This window comes from Phodopus roborovskii, unplaced genomic scaffold, assembly GCF_943737965.1.
Source record: "Phodopus roborovskii unplaced genomic scaffold, PHOROB, whole genome shotgun sequence".
Classification (NCBI taxonomy): Eukaryota; Metazoa; Chordata; class Mammalia; order Rodentia; family Cricetidae; genus Phodopus; species Phodopus roborovskii.
In genome coordinates, this window is record NW_026126433.1 from 5,558,402 (window position 1) to 5,578,525 (window position 20,124).

At 43.4% G+C, this 20,124-nt stretch overlaps 1 protein-coding gene across 3 annotated transcripts in view; it reads right to left on the minus strand.

The window, feature by feature from the left end:
• Usp13 (ubiquitin specific peptidase 13) overlaps window positions 1-20,124 on the minus strand; it is a 102,292-nt gene that overhangs the window by 48,100 nt on the left and 34,068 nt on the right. For all 3 annotated transcript variants that reach the window (XM_051185834.1, XM_051185833.1, XM_051185832.1), the window contains 3 exons: window positions 16,081-16,202; window positions 11,273-11,415; window positions 7,677-7,861 (listed from right to left, as the gene is read on the minus strand). In XM_051185834.1, coding sequence (XP_051041791.1) covers window positions 7,677-7,861; window positions 11,273-11,415; window positions 16,081-16,202 — 450 coding nt within the window. The remainder of the gene's footprint in view (window positions 1-7,676; window positions 7,862-11,272; window positions 11,416-16,080; window positions 16,203-20,124) is intronic.

Here is a 20,124-nt window from a genome sequence, read left to right on the forward strand (position 1 = left end):
AAAAAATAACCAAAACAATGACCTTGTGTCACCTGAACAAAAAGATTTGTTTTGATTTTTCTTTCCATTTTCTCATATTGATTGCAGTATTTTAATTGAAAAATACACACATGAATTGGATGTATCTCTCAGTTGATAGCATGCTTGCCCAGCAAGCATAAAGTCTTAGATTTGTTCCCCAGCATTGCAGAAACCAGGCCTATCAAAACATACCTGTAATCACAGCATTTTGGAGGAAGTAGCAGAAAGTGGCATCGGGAGTTCAAGGTCATCCTTAGTTACATAGGAAGTTCAAGGCCAGCTCAGGTTACATGAGATTCTGTTTTGTTTTTAAGTTTATATGTTATTCCCCAAACTTAAAACAATTATCTTAAATTATCTTACATAGTATGTTCTTAGGATCCATAGACCTCTAGTCAAACTTGTTCAGCCACATTGATCAACTCACTCATTCATTATAGTCAACAAACACAACTAAACACAAGATACACACATATAAAAAGGTACACTGCTGCGTAAGATAATCAGGGCCATTGCTCTTGTGAATTTAAAGTCTAATATCCGAAACAGGTTTAGAAGTAATACTAGACTATGATGGACTACAGACACCATCTTAAAGAAGGTTCACTTGTGTGTCCCATGCTCTTAACCTCAAGGAAGATCTCATGCTCACAAAAGAACAACCACATAGTTCCACTGCTGGGTCCCAACTTCAGAGAGAGAGAACCAGAGACCCTGTCAGCCACCAAGGAGAACAACAAAAGGCTGAGAAAATGCAGGCTGTTCCATAGAGCCACACCTCTCATCAAGAGCTACCTGTGTCCCACAGGTCATTTCCATCCACAGAAAAGAGAAATGACAGGCTGTGCCAGCAATTGCACTAGAAAAATAAACACAAAATGGATGCCACAGCGTATGGCCATCCCCCGGGGCAGTCAAAACCTACACCGAAGTCAGGAAAGAAAGCCCGCTGAGACTAAGACATCGATCGATACAAATAAGGAGCACCATTCCTCTATGTGTTCACTGCACAAATCCCTACTGAGCAACTACTTTGGCCAGGGAGCTATATAAGATGGTGTCCACGCTCCATTGTCCCTGACTACCACACTTTCCCCCTGGGAAACAGCACAAGGTGCTTCCAGCACACCAAAAGAGGACAGGTCAGCTTAAAGCTAATATGAAGTAATCAAAGCCTAGATTCCAACCCTGCAGGCTGTGAGAAATGGAAGGGTTGAAAAAAGCCAGAGAAGGAAGGAAGGAAGGAAGGTCAAGGTGAGGAGCCATGCGGCTGGCACACCCAGTGAAACGAACTGGTTCACAGCTGCCTTGGGCATCTGGACGGTCTGTATGCAGACATCCTGGCACAGAAGTACCTTCCCAGGTAAACAAGCAGTTCCCATAACTGGATTAAAACAACCCTCTCCCACTTCCAGGTCATCTTACCCCCTTCCTGACAAGAACCCTCCTGGCTTGGACAGCAGGGTGTCTCCTCCCACATGGGAGACTTGGTTTGTTTGTCTGGTAATCTGTTCCTTGTTTTGTTTGTGCTGTACCCATAGGGACCCAGACTAGAATTACATACAGGGTTCATTTTTATGAAATGTGCAATCATTTTGGCCAAGCCTGGTGGATCAGGGCTTCTTGGGAAAGCAACACCCTAAGCACAGACCTTAAGAATGAAGAGGGTCTCACTGAGCAGGTACAATGTCACTGGGAACGGAACCAGGGTGGCAGACCAGGACACCATTGGATATTTGAATGCACAACCTTAGATTCCATGTCCACCAAGCAATCTTCTAAATATAATTCAGCTCCCACAGGGAAGGAATGTACTGGTTGAGTTGACATAAACAGCCCACAGATTTGCAGTAATGGCTCTCATTATGACCTAAAAACACATAACCTGACTTTGAGACTTTGTCTTTTTCACAAATTAGCCTGAAGGACCTACTGAGTGGAGAAAGCCATTCTTCAATCACCCCATCCTTCAGCAGGATTACCTGCCCCAGAGTGTATCCCATATCCCAGATAGGAGATACCGGTCTTCCATGCTTCATTACTGAACCCTTGAGGAATCTTACATGAGGAGTTCATTTGGTTTGTAAAGAAGTAGAAAGTTATACCTAACCATCTATTTTAAAAGATACAATGGGAAGTCACCTATTAGGAAGATACAAGGGAACAAGTATTGCTGCAAAGGAAATGAGTACAAAACTGAACCAAAACTTGATGAAAACCAACACCATACAATAGTGGTTCTCAACCTTCCCGAAGCTATGACCCTTTAATACAGTTCCTCATGTGGTGCTGACCCCCAACCATAAAATCATCGCATTACTACTTCACACCTGTAATTTTGCTATGAACCATAATGTAAATATCTGTGTTTTCTGATGACCTTTGGCAACCCCTGTAAAAGGATCATTCACTCCCCCAAAGGGTTAGACCCCCAAAGGGATCTTGACCCACAGGTTGAGAACTGCTGCCATTCATCAAACACCAGAAACAAAGGCTGACCCTTTTCCAAAGTACAAGTTCAGAAAGTCTCACGTGGATACACAAGGGGCTTGCTGTCTTGAACTCTGCATGGAAGACTTAAGAGAATGTAATCGAATGACCCTGACTGCCCTGTAACCCCAGTCTTCAAAATTCTCCAGTTCTCCACCTTAACAACAGCCATGACAAATAAGAATGGAAAGAGTCCATAAAACCTACTAAAAATGCCTACACATACACTGACAAGAAAGGGGCCTAAGATGCTACATGCGGCATAATTGCAGGCTTGGGAAGATCACAAGTTCAAGCACTTCTTGGGCCACAGAGTGAGTTCATGGCCAGCCTGGGCCATATATGCACCAAGACCTTGTATCAGAAAAAAATAATCTATTATTGCGGTTAAATAAGGATCAGGATAAACAAATAGGCCGAATAGATGTTTATTCAGGGAGAAATAACTTACAACCCAGACAGATGAACACCAGGGAATTCCACCCGATGCTTTCCTGTCCGAGTCACGCCAGCAAGAGAGCTTTTCCAGGCTCTCTCTCCGACCTCCTTCCACAGGTCACTTCCGCCCATGGCTCCATCCCCCAATGGGCGTGGTCAGTGCCACAGAAGGACTATCTCACTACAATCTATAATTTTCATTAAAACAAAAACACAAATATCCAAGAATATAATGAAAAGCTAGGTTAAGGTACATGCCTATAATCCCAACACTCAAATTTAGAGGCCAGATGGTCAGAAGTTCAAGGTTAGCCAGGACCTTACCTTGAAAACAAAATCAAATAAAGAATATAATTAAAACTGACCTCACTTAAAAAAAAAAAAAAAAAAAAAAAAGCAAATTCAAAAAGATGGCAGATCTGCAAAGGTTTTTAGTAATAACCAAATGTTGTGGAATATTTGTACACTGTGTGAAAATGTATTGCTATGATTGGTATAATAAGAAGTAGAATGGCCAATAGCTAGAAAGAGGTTAGGTGGGACTTCCAGAGACAGAAAGTACTCAAAGAAGAAAGGCAGAAACTCAAGGAGACATGGAGGAAGCAGGAAGGGTGGCACATGACAGAATATAGATTCATAGAAGTGGGTCAATTTAAGTTATAAGAGCTAGTTAGAAATAAGCCTAAGCTAAGGCCAAGCTTTCACAATTAATAAGTCTCCATGTCATTATTTGGGAGCTGGCTGGCAGGACAGAGAAATACTTTTGTTACAACAAAGTCATGTAGGATTTGTTGGAAGGGGTATTCTGGTACACCTCTAGTGTGTGAGAAATAATGTCATTCTAGTTACACATCTAGTGTGTGAGAAATGATGTCACTGTAGTTATACCTCTAGTGTTACTGCAAGGATAACAACTTAAAAAGAGAAATGTGGGGCTGGGAAGATGCCTTAGGCGGTAGGGTGCCTTCTACACAAGCATGAGGAGCTGAGTTTGATACTCAAATACGTGTAAGAAAGCCAAGCATGGGAGCATGGAGCTGTAATCCCAGCAGTGGAGAAGTAGAAACTGGCAGATGGCTGAGTTCACTGGCCAGCAGCCTGGCCCAGCATGCTCAAGGTCAAAGAGAGGCCATGTCATTTTAAAAAAAAAAAAAACAAAAAACCAGCAATGGTGCCTGGAGAACCACAGTCAAGAACGACCTCTGATCTCAGCACACCCGTGCACATACACACTTTGCATATGCACACATGAACCCACACACTAAATAAATGTAAAAGATACACAGAAAAGAGAATTAATCTGTGTTATCATGACAGACTCACTTAAATAGAGGCTAATTATTTAAATATTTATTCATCAATTGGTTAACGAAAGTATTTGTGCCTAATATGCCTACGGTTTTGTATAGAATTCAAAGATGAGTGAGGCATAACCTTTATTTGAAGCTACTAGTGTCAGTGTTCTGTTTTGTGACAGTCCTGGAAGAAGTAGGGTCACTGCAGGTGAATTTTGACTTAGCAGAGCAGCAGGGGAGCCAGCTCTGGTGAACTGACTGCCCATTGCTTCACATGAGGCCCTTTTCATGGTTAAACAATGTATGCCTTAGCAAGTCAATTTCTGCATACCAAAACCTCTTTTCTGGAGTCATTTGAAGGAAGCAAACGCTGAAGCAACAGTCAGGAGAACTCTTGGTTTTCCAAGTCCTCTCATGATCAAGTTTTGCAAAGGCCTTGAACCCCTCAGGAAGAACTCAGCTAAGATTCAAACACTTCAAAGAAAAAGGTATTAGTAAAAAAGATAATGTCACAAAACCTAGTCCAAAGGGTAGTTGCTAACACTCTGGAATCCAAGCCAGATGCAAGGCTCTGCTAGATCTCCCACTACAGATTAGAGTTGTAAATAACCCACATTTGCAGATATGTGAAGTGCTGGTGCTGAATAGCCCCTTGTCAATACTGTGACAAAACGTCTGACAAAGGTGGGTTAAGGAAGAAAATGAGTCATGGAGGCAGAAGTGTGAGGCAGCTGGTCACATGGCACCCACAGCCAGGTAGCAGGCAGGGATGAATGCTGCTGTCCAGCTTGCTTTCTCCTTGTTTTGTAGTTTAGGACCCATTGGGGTGGTCCCATTCAGTGTCAGTCTTCCCACTAAATTAACCCAAGCTGGAAAACCCACGCAAACATGCCACAGGGTCTGTCAAGTTGACAAGAGAAGCCATCTCAATCAGATTGTCCTGAGAACCGGGTTTTTTATATACTCGTCTGTGCCGACTAGTTTTATGTCAACTTGTGCTACAAGCCGCAAGATCACACAGTAATTATGCAACCATCTATCTTGACATAACTCCAAAGAATTAAGGAATCTCCTGATGGATGAAACCAGTACAAAGCTGTACCTGGCTTTATAATCTCGTGAATGAAGTGGCTGTTTCTTGCTGCAGATTCGTCCTATAGCTTATTCCTTTTGCAACCAATTTGAGATTTACTTCCCACAGTTCAGCACCATCTGATCATTTACTGGGAACAAATTTCTCCCAAGCATTTGGAGTTTTACTAATTACACTCCCTAGCTATGTGTAAATACCTGTTCTCCATTAACAGGTCCTAGTTCACTGATTATATTCTTTAGCTATATGTGAGACCTATTTCCCACTATCAGGTCCTTGTTCCCCTCTCCATTGTACTTGCAGAGATCTGCCTTCCTGCAATTATCTTTATTGACAGGCATTTAGTCAGTTCTTAGGGCCCAGGCAAAAGCATCCTTTAAAAAGACATTCCCAGATATCCAAGGACACAGAATTATTACACATCCAAAGTTATTGATTCATATCTGCCTAGATAGGTAGAAAAAAATAAGCATGGCCTTAGCTTTAAGTCACTGGCAGAAAGAGAAGCAATAACCTAAACTAACCCTATACTAAAAGATTCTCAAACTTCTTGTACTAACTCAAGATTTTAGCTCAGATATTTACTGCTTGTGTTTCCCCGGAGAAGATAAAGACATTTGCTTATCCTTAGGGAAAAGTAAACTTTCCTGGAGACTCATGTTGTCACAGAGCTTGAAAGGCGCCAGGTTCTATTTCGTGTGCAAATTGAACTTAGACCCTCTCTTTGACCTACAGCCCTAAGTAACTGATGCTAAAAATTTCTCCTAGCAGTTTTAGTGTATTGTTCTGCATATAAATTTTATCTGCCTTACTGGCCATGAGAAACTCAAGCCTCACATTGTATTGTAAAAAGAATTACTATTACAAACGTGTATATATACCTGTAACCCAAGAATGGGGGAGAGACAAAGAAACAGAAAAGAGAGACTGAAAAGCAAAGAAACAGAGAGACAGAGAAAGAGAAGAATAAAAAAGCATGCCGAGGAGCAATTGAGTGGGAGGCAGTTCCCTTTCCCTTAGATTTTAGTCCCTTCGCTTATTTGCAGTTGCTTCACTTATTTGTAGTTCCTTTTTTTTTTTTTAAACCATAAATGGAAATTTTAGAAGCTGGACTTTCAAAGTTTTCAATAAACTTAACACTGAGAGGAAGGAGCCTCACTTAAGAAAATGCCTCCATAAGATCAGGCTGCAGGCAAGCCTGGAGGGTATTTTCTTAATTAGTGACTGATTGGGGAGGGCCCTTCCCATCATGGTTGGTTCCATCGCTGGGCTGGTGGTCCTACGTTCTATAAGAAGGCAAGCTGAGCAAGCCATAAGAAGCAAGTCAGTCAGAAGCATCCCTCCATGGCTTCTGCATCAGCTCCTGCCTCCTCCAGGTTCCTATTCTGTTTTGAGTTCCTGTCCTGACTTCCAATTATGAACCACTCATGATGTGGAAATATAAGCCAAAATAGCCCATAGCCACTGCTCAGTGTTTAAGTGGTGTGCCTTGACCTGGCATTACTTCCCTTTTCTATCACAAAATGGTAGGAGGAGTAGATGAGGTGTACAGATGTAGTCCAAAGCTAACCATTTAGAGATGACTTAAGAACAGAGAAAGACAGCACGGCTGGCTGTCCAGGCTGGGAGCTGAACCTTCTGAAGATAGCATCAGTGCTGGGGATCATAACACAGGAAGTTATTTTATTTGTTTTGTTTTTACATTTCTATCTATCTATCTCTATTTTGTGTTTATGCATACTCATGCATATGCACACACATGTGCAAGTGTGTGTGCATGAGTGCACACACACACACACACACGTATTTTCAGGTACACACTCTTGCATGACACAGCACACATATGGAGATCAGAGGACAGCATGTGGGAGTTATCTCTCTCCTTCTACCGTGTGGGTCCCTGGAATCAAACAGTTTGGTAATTAAGCTGTCAGGCTTGGTTGTAGCATCTTTACCACTGAGCCAGGTATCTCTCCAGCCTCACTGATTTCTCATACTATTCATCCCTAAATGGTACTAATAATGTCCACAATGATTTCTAGGGCTACCTTCTACCCTCTTAACAGAGGATTCAATATGCACATTCACTTCCTAGATCCTATTTCCTGCTTGGGCCCCCTTAACAATAAGAGAAATGATGGCAGCTAATTTTCCTCGCACCTTATTGAACACCACTGGGCTTGATGTTTTAAGCTGGTGAATAAACACAAGAGAAGCTCCATTGGCGCCCTCAAGATGAGGAATCTCAAGTAACCATTCCACAATGAGTAAGAGGCTAGACCCAGGTCTTAGGGTGGGCTGATAAATGTGAGATGCCAGCCGTGCAAAGCCAGACTCACCTGCTCCGTCAGGCGTGATGGTGCCCAGCTTAACAGCCAGAGGATAGCCCATGTCTCTGAAATGTTCCAGTGCATGGCCATTGCCCCCGGAGCTGTCAAAAAACCACTTCCCACACAGAACAGAGCCATCAGTCAGATTCAGCCAGAGGTTCTCCCGCAGGTCACACCGGGCACACTTCCAGCCACTAGAAAGTCACAGAGAACAGTCAGAACAGCTAGCACATCAGCAAAACATTGTCATGTGAAAACATGAACAGCGCCTCCTACTGGCATCACTTCTCCCAGGTTCTCACCCCAAGAAATCATAGTTCCCCATCCAGAGCACAGGACCAGTGCCCTGCCTGCCTCCCACACTGGGCCAGAGACTGTCAGCGCCTCGAGCATGGCTCTGTAGAAAACTGGCCCATGATACAAAGGGCAAGAAAGAGGCCATGTCCTCCAAACTCCCCCTTGCAGGACAGTGGCTGCTGAATAGGGAGCCATGCAAACATGAAGGATGCCATGTGAAAGACATTTTCAAAGCATTACCCATATAGTAAAACTGATGTGGACTAAAACTTTGCTATAGTCCAACTTGGGCATGTCCCAGGAAGTCCTGTACATTAAAGGTACATTTTTCAGTGTGGCATTATAAAACAAGCAGAATTTGCAAGCGGACATAATGTACCTGTAAAATAGTTGTCTAGATATTTATGTCTGGGGTTTTAGACTATTGGTACAGTCAGCTTTAGTCAAGGAGGCTCCCCTATGCAGTGGGCAGTGGGCAGCAGGGCCCATGGGGACTAATAAGTGGTCAACATGCTGAAAACAAGAGACTGCTGAATGCCCAGCCATACCGGGGCATCCACATCACCTCCTCTAGGGCTCAGACTACTGCAGAGAGCATATGAGAAGTGCGGTGTCCAGGAAATGCTGTCTGCTTGGCATGACACAGCCACCGCACTCCTGAATTCATAGTGGCTGTGACTACAAGATTGGGCCCATTCCATCATGGAGTAGGAAGACACTCATGGGGCTTGCCCCTCCCTGAGAACTTACAGGCAACTGTAGCTCTTGAAGGGAAAAACATTTTCTTCAGTGGTGTACTCACTGGTAATGTGCCATTGCTCCCATACATAACCTTTCACCTGTTCTCCTCTGAACAGCCCTAATTAAACTCATGGAGTCCCAAAGAAGGAAGTCATTAAAGTAGAAGGGGCTAGTTTGGAAGAGGAAGGGGATCCACAGGAGTGGCAGGAGGATAACAGAGGGTAAACAGGAGTGAATGTGAGCACAACAGTTATACACATGTATGAAAACATCATAATAGTGCTGGCTAGTTTTTATGTCAACTGATACAAGCTCAAGTTATTTTGGAATAGGGAACGTCAGTCAAATAAAGGCCTCCATAAGATTGGTCTGTGGGCAAACGTGCATATAGGGCAAAGTAATGATCAATGTGGAAGGACCTAACTCACTGTGGATGGGGCCATCCCTGAGCAGGTGGTCCTGAGGTGTAGAAGAAAGCAGGCTGTGCAAGACTTGAGGAGCAAGCCAGAAAGCAGCATCCCTACATGGTCTCTGCTCCATTCCTGCCTCCAGGTGCCAGCCTTGCTTGATTTGAGTTCCTGCCCTGACTTCCCTAGTGATGGACTGTTACCTGGAAGTGTAAGCTGAAATAAACCCTTTCCTCCACAAGTTGCTTTTGGCCATGGTGGTTTTTTTTTTTTAATCACAGAAACAGAAACTAAAACAGCAATGAAATGTGAAACCCTTTATTATGTATAATTAATATACTTTGATAAAATGTTTTAAAAGAAATACAGCCGAAGAAAAAGTTTTGTGTTCATTGGGTGTACCTTTTGTTTTTAAGATTTATTTACTTTTATTATTTTGTGTGTACAGGTGTTTTGCCTGCATGTATATAAGTACACTGTGTGTGTGCCTGGTGCTAGTGGAGGCCAGATGGCGACACAGGATCCCCTAGAACTGGAGTTACAGTTTTAAGCTGCCATGTGTGCACTGGGAACCAAACCCAGGTCCTCTGCAAGAGCAGCGAGTGCTCTTAACCAAAACCACCAGTCCAGCACCTACTGGGAAATACTTTCAAAGAGAACATTAGAACTCAAGATGCCCACTTCCCTCTCCTTTCATCCCACCATGAGCTAACCAGCCTGAACCACCACAGGTACCACAGCTGATGTGCTGTACCACCACTGACTAAAATGGGCCAACTTACCATGAGTGATGCCTCCAAAACCATGAACCAAGACCAACTTTCCCCGTTAATAGCTGACCTATCCCAAGTGTTTGCTCTAAAAGATGACTGCCATACCCTATAACACTACATTCCTAAATTAAGAAAAATAAATGACCCAAAATGAATACTAAATGTCAGTTATGGGTCAAACGGCTAGCAGAAAGTTCTATCATCTAATTCTAGAAAATTCTGCTCAGTATTAGTGTCACCATCCTCCTTTCTACAGAGGGAGAAAACGAGGCCCAGCATCGATGTGCTTTCTCCAAAACTGCTTTCTTAAAACAGACAGCAGTGCAGTGTCAGGTCAACGAAACTGGACATATTCCTAAGCACCATCTGCTCATTCCCTGTGAGATCTGTCTGCAGAGACGCTACTGAGCCCCAAAGAGCATTCTAACCACTGGAGACAGCCAGCATTGTGTCAAGTCGGGTCCCCTAGAATTAACTGAGACACATAGATCTGGATGTGTGGATGCTGATCCCAGCAGAATGGGGGTGACAAATAAGAAAAAGCAGAAGCCAACACAAGATATGTCACCAAGTGACCACCGTGGAGACCTGGAGCTCAGGCCTGATGAGGAGCAGCGGATAAGTGTTCTCCAAGGGGGCAGGAGGCTGAGTGTTGATCCACCACTCTACTGACAGTGTGTGGTCCCAGAGGACAAGAATCAAGAATGTCAGCTGGCATGTCTGACCATCCCACGTACTGCATAGCTCGTGTTGCCAAGTGCAAGTCCCTGTGCAGAGCTGCATGTGTGTGCAAACACCAGCTTTGCTGCAGGGCAGGGTCTGGGCTTAGGGCTGAGAGAGCTCAGCCCCTACAGCAAAGGTCCAGGTATATCAGGAAAGAAGTTTACCTTTGTTAGGTTTTTTTCTTTCTAACTTTCTTTTGTAAAATAGCTTTCAAAGTAAACATACAAAATGGTGGGTCTCGTCATGACATCCCATGCATGTGGATCATTATCGTTTGTTCTAATAAATCTTCCTCCACAGCCCCCTCATGCCACATTTCCCCTTCCGCTTTCATAGCATGTGTGTTCCATTGTCCTCTTTTATTCCATCGCTTAAGATCTCCTGTCATCATGATCCCCTTCCAAGTTTCATACACAAATATACATGTGCATATGTGTATATATGTGTAAACACTTAACTCTAAGTCCATATATGAGAGAAAAGAGGGATTTTGTCTTTTGGACCCTGACTAATTTCTATTAGCAATTTCAAGTTTTTATTGGGCCTGTAATGAGAGGCATCTACTAAGATAATATAAAACTGCTAATTCAGAGAAAAGTAGAAATCAGATGTTGCTTTGACTAGTTTTGGGAGCTAAAGTTCCATTTTGCTAGCAGACACTCACCTGGGAGGAATCCTGACCCCATTGTCCAGCTGGGTGAGATTGTTGGCATACTTCGATACTGGCAGTTCATTTTCCCACGTGTCTGGATCCTGCTTTGTATAAGGTGACTTGGAGCTGAGCACTGCATCACAAGCAATTGTTACCTATGAGGCAAAGCCAGGTAGAACACTGAAAACTCAGCTTCTAGAAGTGAACCTGGAAGCTTATAAAGAAATGCAGCAGCCTCTCTTCAGAAATTTAATTACACCACAGTGAGGCCCGTTCCCCTCAACCTGCCTAGATTTGACCCAGGCACAGGGCTGGGGGATGCTGACGATGATATGAGAGCAAGGAAGCAAACTGCATTCATCAGCTCAAGCTTAGTGTTCACATGGAATAATCCCTATCACTTAGCAAATGGGGTGAAAGGGTAAGGGAGCAAGTTAGGAACAGGAGTGCCCAGGATCTGCCAGAAGGCTGAGTTTCCTCCTCGTGGACCAAGATATCCAATATCCTCAACTCACATGACATGGGGTCAAGGGCACTTGAGTGGGATGCAGGCAGCACAGCTCCACTTCCTAGTCTAATGCAGAGATGATGCCTGTGCTACCTGGGTCCACTCACAAGCAGAGGTGTGAAGCCCTGCCTGATGCCTTCTGCTTTCTCTCACACATATGCCTAATGCTGCAAGCTATTCTCTAGCTCCTATAAAACTTAAATTCTGCTGGAAAGTAACAGTACAGCAGCTTTGAAAACAGTCCAGTCGTTCTTTGAGTGATCAAACAATTGCCACAGGGCCCAGCAGATCAACAGCTAGAGATAAACCCAATATACGTGAAACATGTAGTTACAAGAGAATGGATTAATAGCATTTCAGTGAAGGCAACCTAAATGCCTATCGATGATAAATAGAATATGAAAAAAAAAAACCCCAAATGTAGTATGTTCACACAATAGAATTTTGTCAATACAAAGAAACAGGCTCCCAATATACGATGCAATATGAATAAATCTGGAAAATATATCCTGAAGGGAAAATGTGAGTGACACTCTATGGGGGCTCAGAGAGCATAACTGGGCATGAGTGGATAGTTAGACCTTTCAAAATGGACACTCCTACTCTTCCTGTCACATATACAACCTCAGTGAGCTATCTTGTCAACCATCACTATACATCTCCCACCACCTGGCAGATTCCATGCCTGGACCCTTAGCTTCTCACCCCAGCAACTGATGTCCTCAGTGCAGCTTCCCATTACCTGCAGCAGCTTGTTTTCCCAGCTGCCTGGAGAGTGCACCATCCTCCTACGTACTTTCTCCACACATCGATGACAAGGGGTTTGACTTACAAAAGTCAGATAAAATCTTTTTTCTTTGAATATCTGCTCAGGAGACATTCAACAAAATTTCCTCAGGCTCCTGGGGCCACCATAAAAAAAAAAAAAAAACTGGCCTGGTGTGTCCTGAAATCATCCTTTTCAAGGTCATGACTGGGGTCAAGCTGGCGATCCTATAACTACACTGAGTTCATTCCCCTTGTGTTGATGATGGAGTGAAGTGAGGAGACCTGGACTCCACCTCAAATCTCAGAGGCTTCCCTGGAACTGAGTGAGTTAAACTGGCCCCTGAGAATTGATTGTTAAATGTTAAGAAATTCAGTATCCCTGTTTGTCACATGCTATTCACAATAGGCAAAAAAAGAGAAAAAAAAACTGAGTGCCTATCAACTGATGACTGAGGAAAAGAAATGTGATGCTCGCATACAATGGAATGCTGCATATCCATGAAGAGTAACAAAATTATGTATGCTACAGCATACATAAAAGTAAAGATGATTATGTTGAATAAAGTCAGCCAGGCACACAAATAGAGTACCATATGCTCATACTCCTGCGTGGAACATTAAAAAGTTAATCCCATTATGTTTAGCTGTCTGGTGGTTACCTTAGCAAGGAGAGGAGTGAGCCAGAGAGATGAAGGTTGGTTAGTGCCACTAGGCTATGTGGCACAGACCTGTCTCAGAGCAAAACAAAACAAAAGGCCATTCCACAGTATAATCAGTACTCTGCCAGTGAACCACACACCTAGCCCTAAGTTTATGTTTTAAATTTAGCAAGTAATTTGAAAAATAAAAGGAAAAAAGTAAGAAATTTTGCTAGACACTTGCTAAACATAACCATAAATAAAATTAAATTACTTAACAATAATTACCCTTGAGAAGTCCACATATTCAAACTCCGATCCTTTACTGTAACTTTCAGTTACCTCTGCACTCCTGGTGTTTTTACATTTGAGTTAGTTGCATGTGGCAAATTCCAAACAGTAGTCTTTCTTCCCAACACATCCAGAGTTGTCTCCTTGTCGGCCTGGAGTTGCCTATAATGCGAGTCTACTGCGGCATTCAGCACGCGCAGGGCAGCCTGCTCCACGAAGAGCGACTGAGCAGGACACACACTGCACACTACTGCCTAAGTTCCTTAGGTAGAAGGCACACATTCCAGGCTCTGGGGTCACCACTGTGAGCCCCTCCTCCCCGGGGTGGTCTGCCTCTCTGGCAGGACTCACAGGGTAACTAAGTGTTCTATAGTGACACACCCAAGAGATGTTGAACACTTCTTTTAGACCAAGAATTTTCTAAGTTTAAAAGTTCAAAAGAAAATCCCCCAGCACTAAAAATGTAGCAAATGCATGAAAAGTGAAAAGTAAGTGGCTAGAGGCTTGGGTGTAGCCAAAGCATCAGACACACAGGCCCAGGCTTTCCTTGAAACCGGCCCACCTACCTTCAGAGTTCTTTTGTTTTCTGTTTTTAAACTATTTCTTAAAGACATTTTATTCAATTTTTCATTTTGAAGTATTCTCTAAAACTGTTATAGAAGATTTTGATGTATATTGCTAGTTTGGGATTTCTTTACACACTTATATCTTTCTATTTACACTCTAAATAAAGGAATGATTTAACAGTAGTGTATAGGGGGTGGATCTTCATTTGTTTTTGTGTTTGGGGAAGGTTTGTTTGTTTGTTTGAGACATCTCTTACTCTATAGCAGTGAACTCTTAGCCAGCCTCCTGCTTCAGCCTCCCCAGTGTGGAATTACAAGCTTGACTCACTAGGCCTTGGTTGAGGCTTTTTTCTTAACATTTACATTTTTCACATAAATACTTTCATATAAAAAAGTGAATAAGTGAAAATGTTTCATGACATTTATTTATAATATGCTCTTTTTACTTCCTTTCCTACAGCAAAACCAGAATTATATTGAACTGGAGCAGTAAGAACTCTCAGCATTGGGGCTGGAGAGATGGCTCTGGGTTAAGGACCCCAGTTCAATCCCCAGCACCTGAAAGGCAGCTCACAACCATCTCTAACTCCAGTTTCAGCTAATCTGACACCTTCACATTTACATACAGGAAATACACTAATACACATAAAATAAAACAACTCAGCGTTAGAGACACAAGTGCTGGTACACTTCATATTCCAACCATTTTTTCCACTATCGTATTTACTCATGGTAACAGCCATATGAGACAACATGGGGAATCTGAGAAATGAAAGTAATTCATTTCCACAAGCCTCGCTGAACACTCATATGGAAAAGGATTCCTTATACTTAGTAAGTGGGAGGGCTGCAGCCATCGGATGAACAGCACTCTTATTTCTATGGTCTTAAATTTAGCTGTATGATAGATCAGGAGAAAATAGGTTACCCTAGAAACCTAGTCCCTCTGAATTTGGAGATTCTAAGGTCAAACAACCCTTTGGTAGGATCAAGTGAGTGGCTGCTTCTCGCTGGTCAGGGTCACAAGTTTCTGGGAGCCACAGGTCTGGCTTTTGTTCTAGTGGAATTTGAAGAGGGGAAAATATGAACTGGCATGTCTTAATTTGCCCCACTGCTATCAGACTATAGGAAACAGAGGTATCCATGCACGAGGTGAGAAGGGACACAGAGTTGGAAGCTATTCGGGAAGCAAGGGAGGAGCAAGGACACCCTGGGTCACACTGTGACCACTCTGTGAACTCCAGAAACAAAAGCAATGGACAGCTTCCCCATCCTGCCACCAACCCAGCTCCCAGCTCCTCCAGGAAAAGCAAGCACTTCCATGAAATGGACACTGAGAGTACAAGAGCTATCTTGGTCCTTGGAGGATCGAAGCAGAGGCAAGCATGTCTTCTCGATGCTCCCCAGGCCGGGTTGCGTGAGCAGCTGGTTCTTTTACAACTGTGTTGCTGCTCCCGCTGCTCCAGCAGACAAACTCTTCTAGTCTCCAAACAAAATCTTACATGGAAGGGCAACACACTGTCATCCTTCCAACAAAAACACAGTCCCTCTCCAGCTGTCCCAGCACCTGTGAGGCGCATTCTTGGACAATCCCAGCAACACACTGTCTAGGACATTGGAGTCAGCCCAGCCTAGAGGAGCCCAGCCTCATGGACAACAAAACCAAAATGGGGGGGGGGGTGCACAATAAAGGAAGGCCACTCTGTGGGACTTCAGAGGAGACAGACACTCCTGTTCACACTCTGTTTCTATTTATTTATTTGGGGCTTTTGTTTTGCTTTTTGGGACAGGTCTCACTATGTAGCCCTGGGTGGCTTTGAACTATTTAGCCCAGGCCAGCCTCAACCTCACAGTTCTTCTGCCTCAGCATCCTTACTTAGTGCTGGGATCACAGTCATGTGCCACCACATCCAGCTTTTGCTCCATTTTATCCTCTTCTTCTGGACCAGCCTTCCCCACCACACCCCATCCCACCCCACACACAACATACAGCCACATGCACACTCACACACACACACTTAACATACAGCCACGTGCACACTTACTGACCAGGGCTGGCAACTCCTCAATGTTTGGAAGGGCTATTTCATAGTGGTCTGGGAATATAACAAGTTTGGCTTCATCTTCATATTCATAGTCATCACTATTTAAATCATCATCCATATCTAGATCTGAGGAGAGAATAAAAACAAAGAAAAGAAGTGAGGACAGAGTGGCCCATGCCAAGGCAACACTCATAGGAAGGAAATCCACAGGGCTAAAACACCAAGGACAGGATCCAACCCTGACAGAACTGACCATCCTCCTGTCCCACTCTAGACCCTGCCATCTTTCCTGAGAGGTGTGTACTTACTTATCAATGACAGGCCGCATCATAAAGACACACAGAGTGGGCAGCCAAGCTAAGAACTGAATGTACAGGCTTTAAAGAAACAGATGTTTCCACTATGAGTGTAGAGCCATAATTTCGCCAGAACAAAGAAAGTAAATTGTGTGTGTGCGTGAAAGTGTGCATTTGAAGGCCAAAGGTCAACCCCAGGTATCATTCCTCAGGAGCCATCCATCGTGTATTTTGGGGGAAGGTCTCTCACTGGCATGGAGCTCACTGATTCAGTGAGACTAGCTGTCCAGTAAGTTCTAGAGAGCTGCCTGTTTTGGCCTTCTCAGTGCCAGAATTACACGCCTATACCACCTGTCTGGGGACCAATTCGGGTCCCGGTGTTTGTACAACAAGCCCTTTACTAGCTGAGCCATCTCTCCCACCCAAAAGCACATGGTTTTGAGAGTGGATGAAGCTGGCTTTACTGCTGGTCCACACATGTAGTACAACTTAAGGAAATCACAAACTCTAACCTGAGTACTTCTGTCACGTTCAGCATGGAAAGGGTAGCACTCCTCTCACAAAGGAGAGACATGTCACATGGTAGAGAAGAGGTCCAGCGCAAGATAGGGCTCCAACAGACAGTAGCTGTTACTTAGAAATCCCCCTCATGGCCTCTTCCTTCTCTCTGTTCTCCCCATCTCTAATGGCGGTTGAAATTTCGAGAGCCAGAAGAAGCCATCATGTGAGCAGTTCTATTGTCCTAGAGAATTCTCTGCAAGGAAAACAGGCCTCTCTGGGCCACCCTCTGCCAGGCCACCCTCTGTGCTAGCTTGGCTCATCATTCATAAAGGTTAGGTGACAGCTCAAGGAAATGTGTGGTCATAATATTTCCATGGACAGCACAGCCTTGCCCTCACAGGATGCCAACGTTCCAGGTCATGTTTGTATTTATATGTTTGGGACTATGGCAATGAAAAACAGTGAAGTGATGTTCCATACACTTGCAAAGCCACACAAACAAATGAACTCTGTGGACAGAAGAAAATACTGGGCTACACAGCAGCAGGCACCTGAGAAGCAAGGGTCTAAACTCCATCACTACCTTTAACCCTGCTCCACTTCCAGGCACAGCTCTGACTTTCAGGAGCAGGAGCAGGCTTTCACTCTCAGAAGTAGGACCATGTCAAGCAAAAAATAAGACAGCAAAAATATAACCCAAACATAATAAAAGACTCTAAATCCTAAGAGTCACCAAAACAAAGACTCCAACGTTACAAATTACTGACATAACAAAAGGCAGTTTCAAAGGAGAGTCTAGTAGTTTAGGAAACAACTCAAGAAACTTACTGAAAGGAGACAATTAAAAAAAAAAAAGACCATTAATGTCCAAATTCCAGATTTTTCTGATTGTTTTATTTTTAAATATTTGCAAATGTTAGGACCTAAGATAAAACACTAAATTCCTTTGTTTCATACACATTTTCTTAAACAACAGTGTGCCTGCCTCTGACTGTAGCCCATCTGTGGTGGTTTGAAAGAAAATGGCCCCAAAAGGGAATGCCACTATTAGGAGGTATGGCCTTATTGGTAGGAAGTGTGTCACTGTGAGGCTGGGCTTTGAGGTCTCACACATGCTCATGCTATGCCCAATGTCTCAGTTCATTTACTGTTACCTGTGAATCAATATGCAGAATTCTCAGCTCCTTCTCTAGCACATGTCTGCCTGCATGCCACCATACCCCACCATGATAATGGACGAAACCTCTGAACTGTAAGCCACCCAATTAAATATTTTCCTTTGTAAGAGTTGTTGTTTGGGGGGGGGGGGGAGGCCTAGGCCCCGCCACAAATGATGTGACAGACTTTGATGGTCCCCCACAGAAGACCTCACTCTCACTGGGGAGCAGAAGATGGATGGGATGGGATGGGGGGTCAGCGGGGAGTGTGGGAAGATGGGAGGGACAGGGGACTGGAACTGTAAAATGTAAAATAAGATTGTTTCTAATTCAAATTTAAAAAAAAAAAAAAAGAGTTGCTGTGGTCATAGTGCCTCAGCAATAGGAACCCTCACTGAGAGACTATGCCATAAAAGATTGAGGCTCCACCATCTAGAACAAAAAATGTTCAATGAGAAACATGGTCAGTTCAGTACTACAGAAGAAGTATAGAAACATTTCCTCCATATAACAATGAAAATAAATAGCATGGGACCCTCAAGGCAAAGACAGCTTTCTATTATTTCCATACACAAAAACTGAAAAGGAAGAAAAATAACCGAGGAAAGAAAAGTTTCAAATGAGTTGTTCCACTTCGTGCTCCTTTATTATTAATGTGCTGTGCATATAACAGCCTTAAGGAATACAGTGTAAATCTTAGGCTTCTGTGAATGGACTCCATACACACAAGATATTACTTACTTCTTTCCTATAGAGAACACATTCAGTTAATGCTACTTCAAATATTATCTTCCCTGAATAAATAAAGTGAAAGGAAAAGCCCTGCTCTAGCATTTGCTAAGCATGTAACTCTGGGTGAGTTACTTACTGGACAGGTAAGTAGATCCCACAGAATGAGGTCTTCAGGAACCTTGGGTCAGATCTGAGGTGTTCTAGAGCCACTATAGGTGACTGCCTACACCACCAGAGTCCTCCTCATCTCTAAATTCCTAACAAATAACATGAGGAGCTAATGGGAGGTGTCATTCTGTAAATATGTTTCTCTTATTGGTTAATGAATAAAGCACTGTTGGCCAATAGGAAAGCAAGATATGTGGGACTAGGAGATAAGGAGAATTTGGGAAGAGGTAGGAGGCGATTCAACATGTAGGACCAAAAGAGCAGAACTCCAGATCCTCTCCCAGTGAGATAAGACCATGTGGAAATACTTAGATTAATAGAAATGGGTTAATATTTAAGACAGAGCTAGCTAACAGCTTTATATCTAATATAGTGTCTCTGTATGTTATTTGAGGCTGGCGTGGCTATGGGACCAGGCTGGCAGAAAAACCACTAATAACAAGGAGCCTCTGCACATACCCCAGGGTGGGCCAGCTCTGAAGCAAAGCTGACATAAGCTTCAGAAAGATCACGGTGTCATGTAGGGCTCTTCTATATCTCCTGAGTGTGGAGAAGATGGGGACTTCCCATGCATCTAGAAAGTTAAGCTTAGAGAAAGGGAACAGGTATTAAATGCCTCCATCATGCCAGATCTCATGTATTGGTGTCCTGAAGCCTCTTGACAGCATATAGTACACAGGACACCAACATCTGTTAAAGATGCTTCAGGATGCAAATATGATGTTGTGCTCAACAAGCAAAAACATCAAAGGGGGTATTACTTTTACACAGGTAACCAGCCACTACCTGATTGAAGGAGAGGTCTACTCCACAGGAGGGAGTCCATGTCTGGCTCTCTAAGTATGGATGGGGATATCACAGGCCACACAGGGGAACTGAATACTATTGTTTAGCTAGCATGACACACAAATACTTGTATTTATAACCATAGACAAATGCTACTCTCAGACCTAGTCAAGAGAAGCTTCTCTTTCCAGTGAATGGTGGAGATGTGAGTAATGCAAATACCTGACAGAGAATTGATCAGCCCTGGACAAGACATTTATAACATATTCACCAAAGCTTGGGGAACACTGCAGAAGACAAAGCAACAAGAACCTAAGAAGACAGAAGAGCTATGAAGTGCCATCCTTCGGGCATGGCACAGCCACTGCAATCACACTCTCCGCAGCTATGGATGCTTGTATTGGGCAT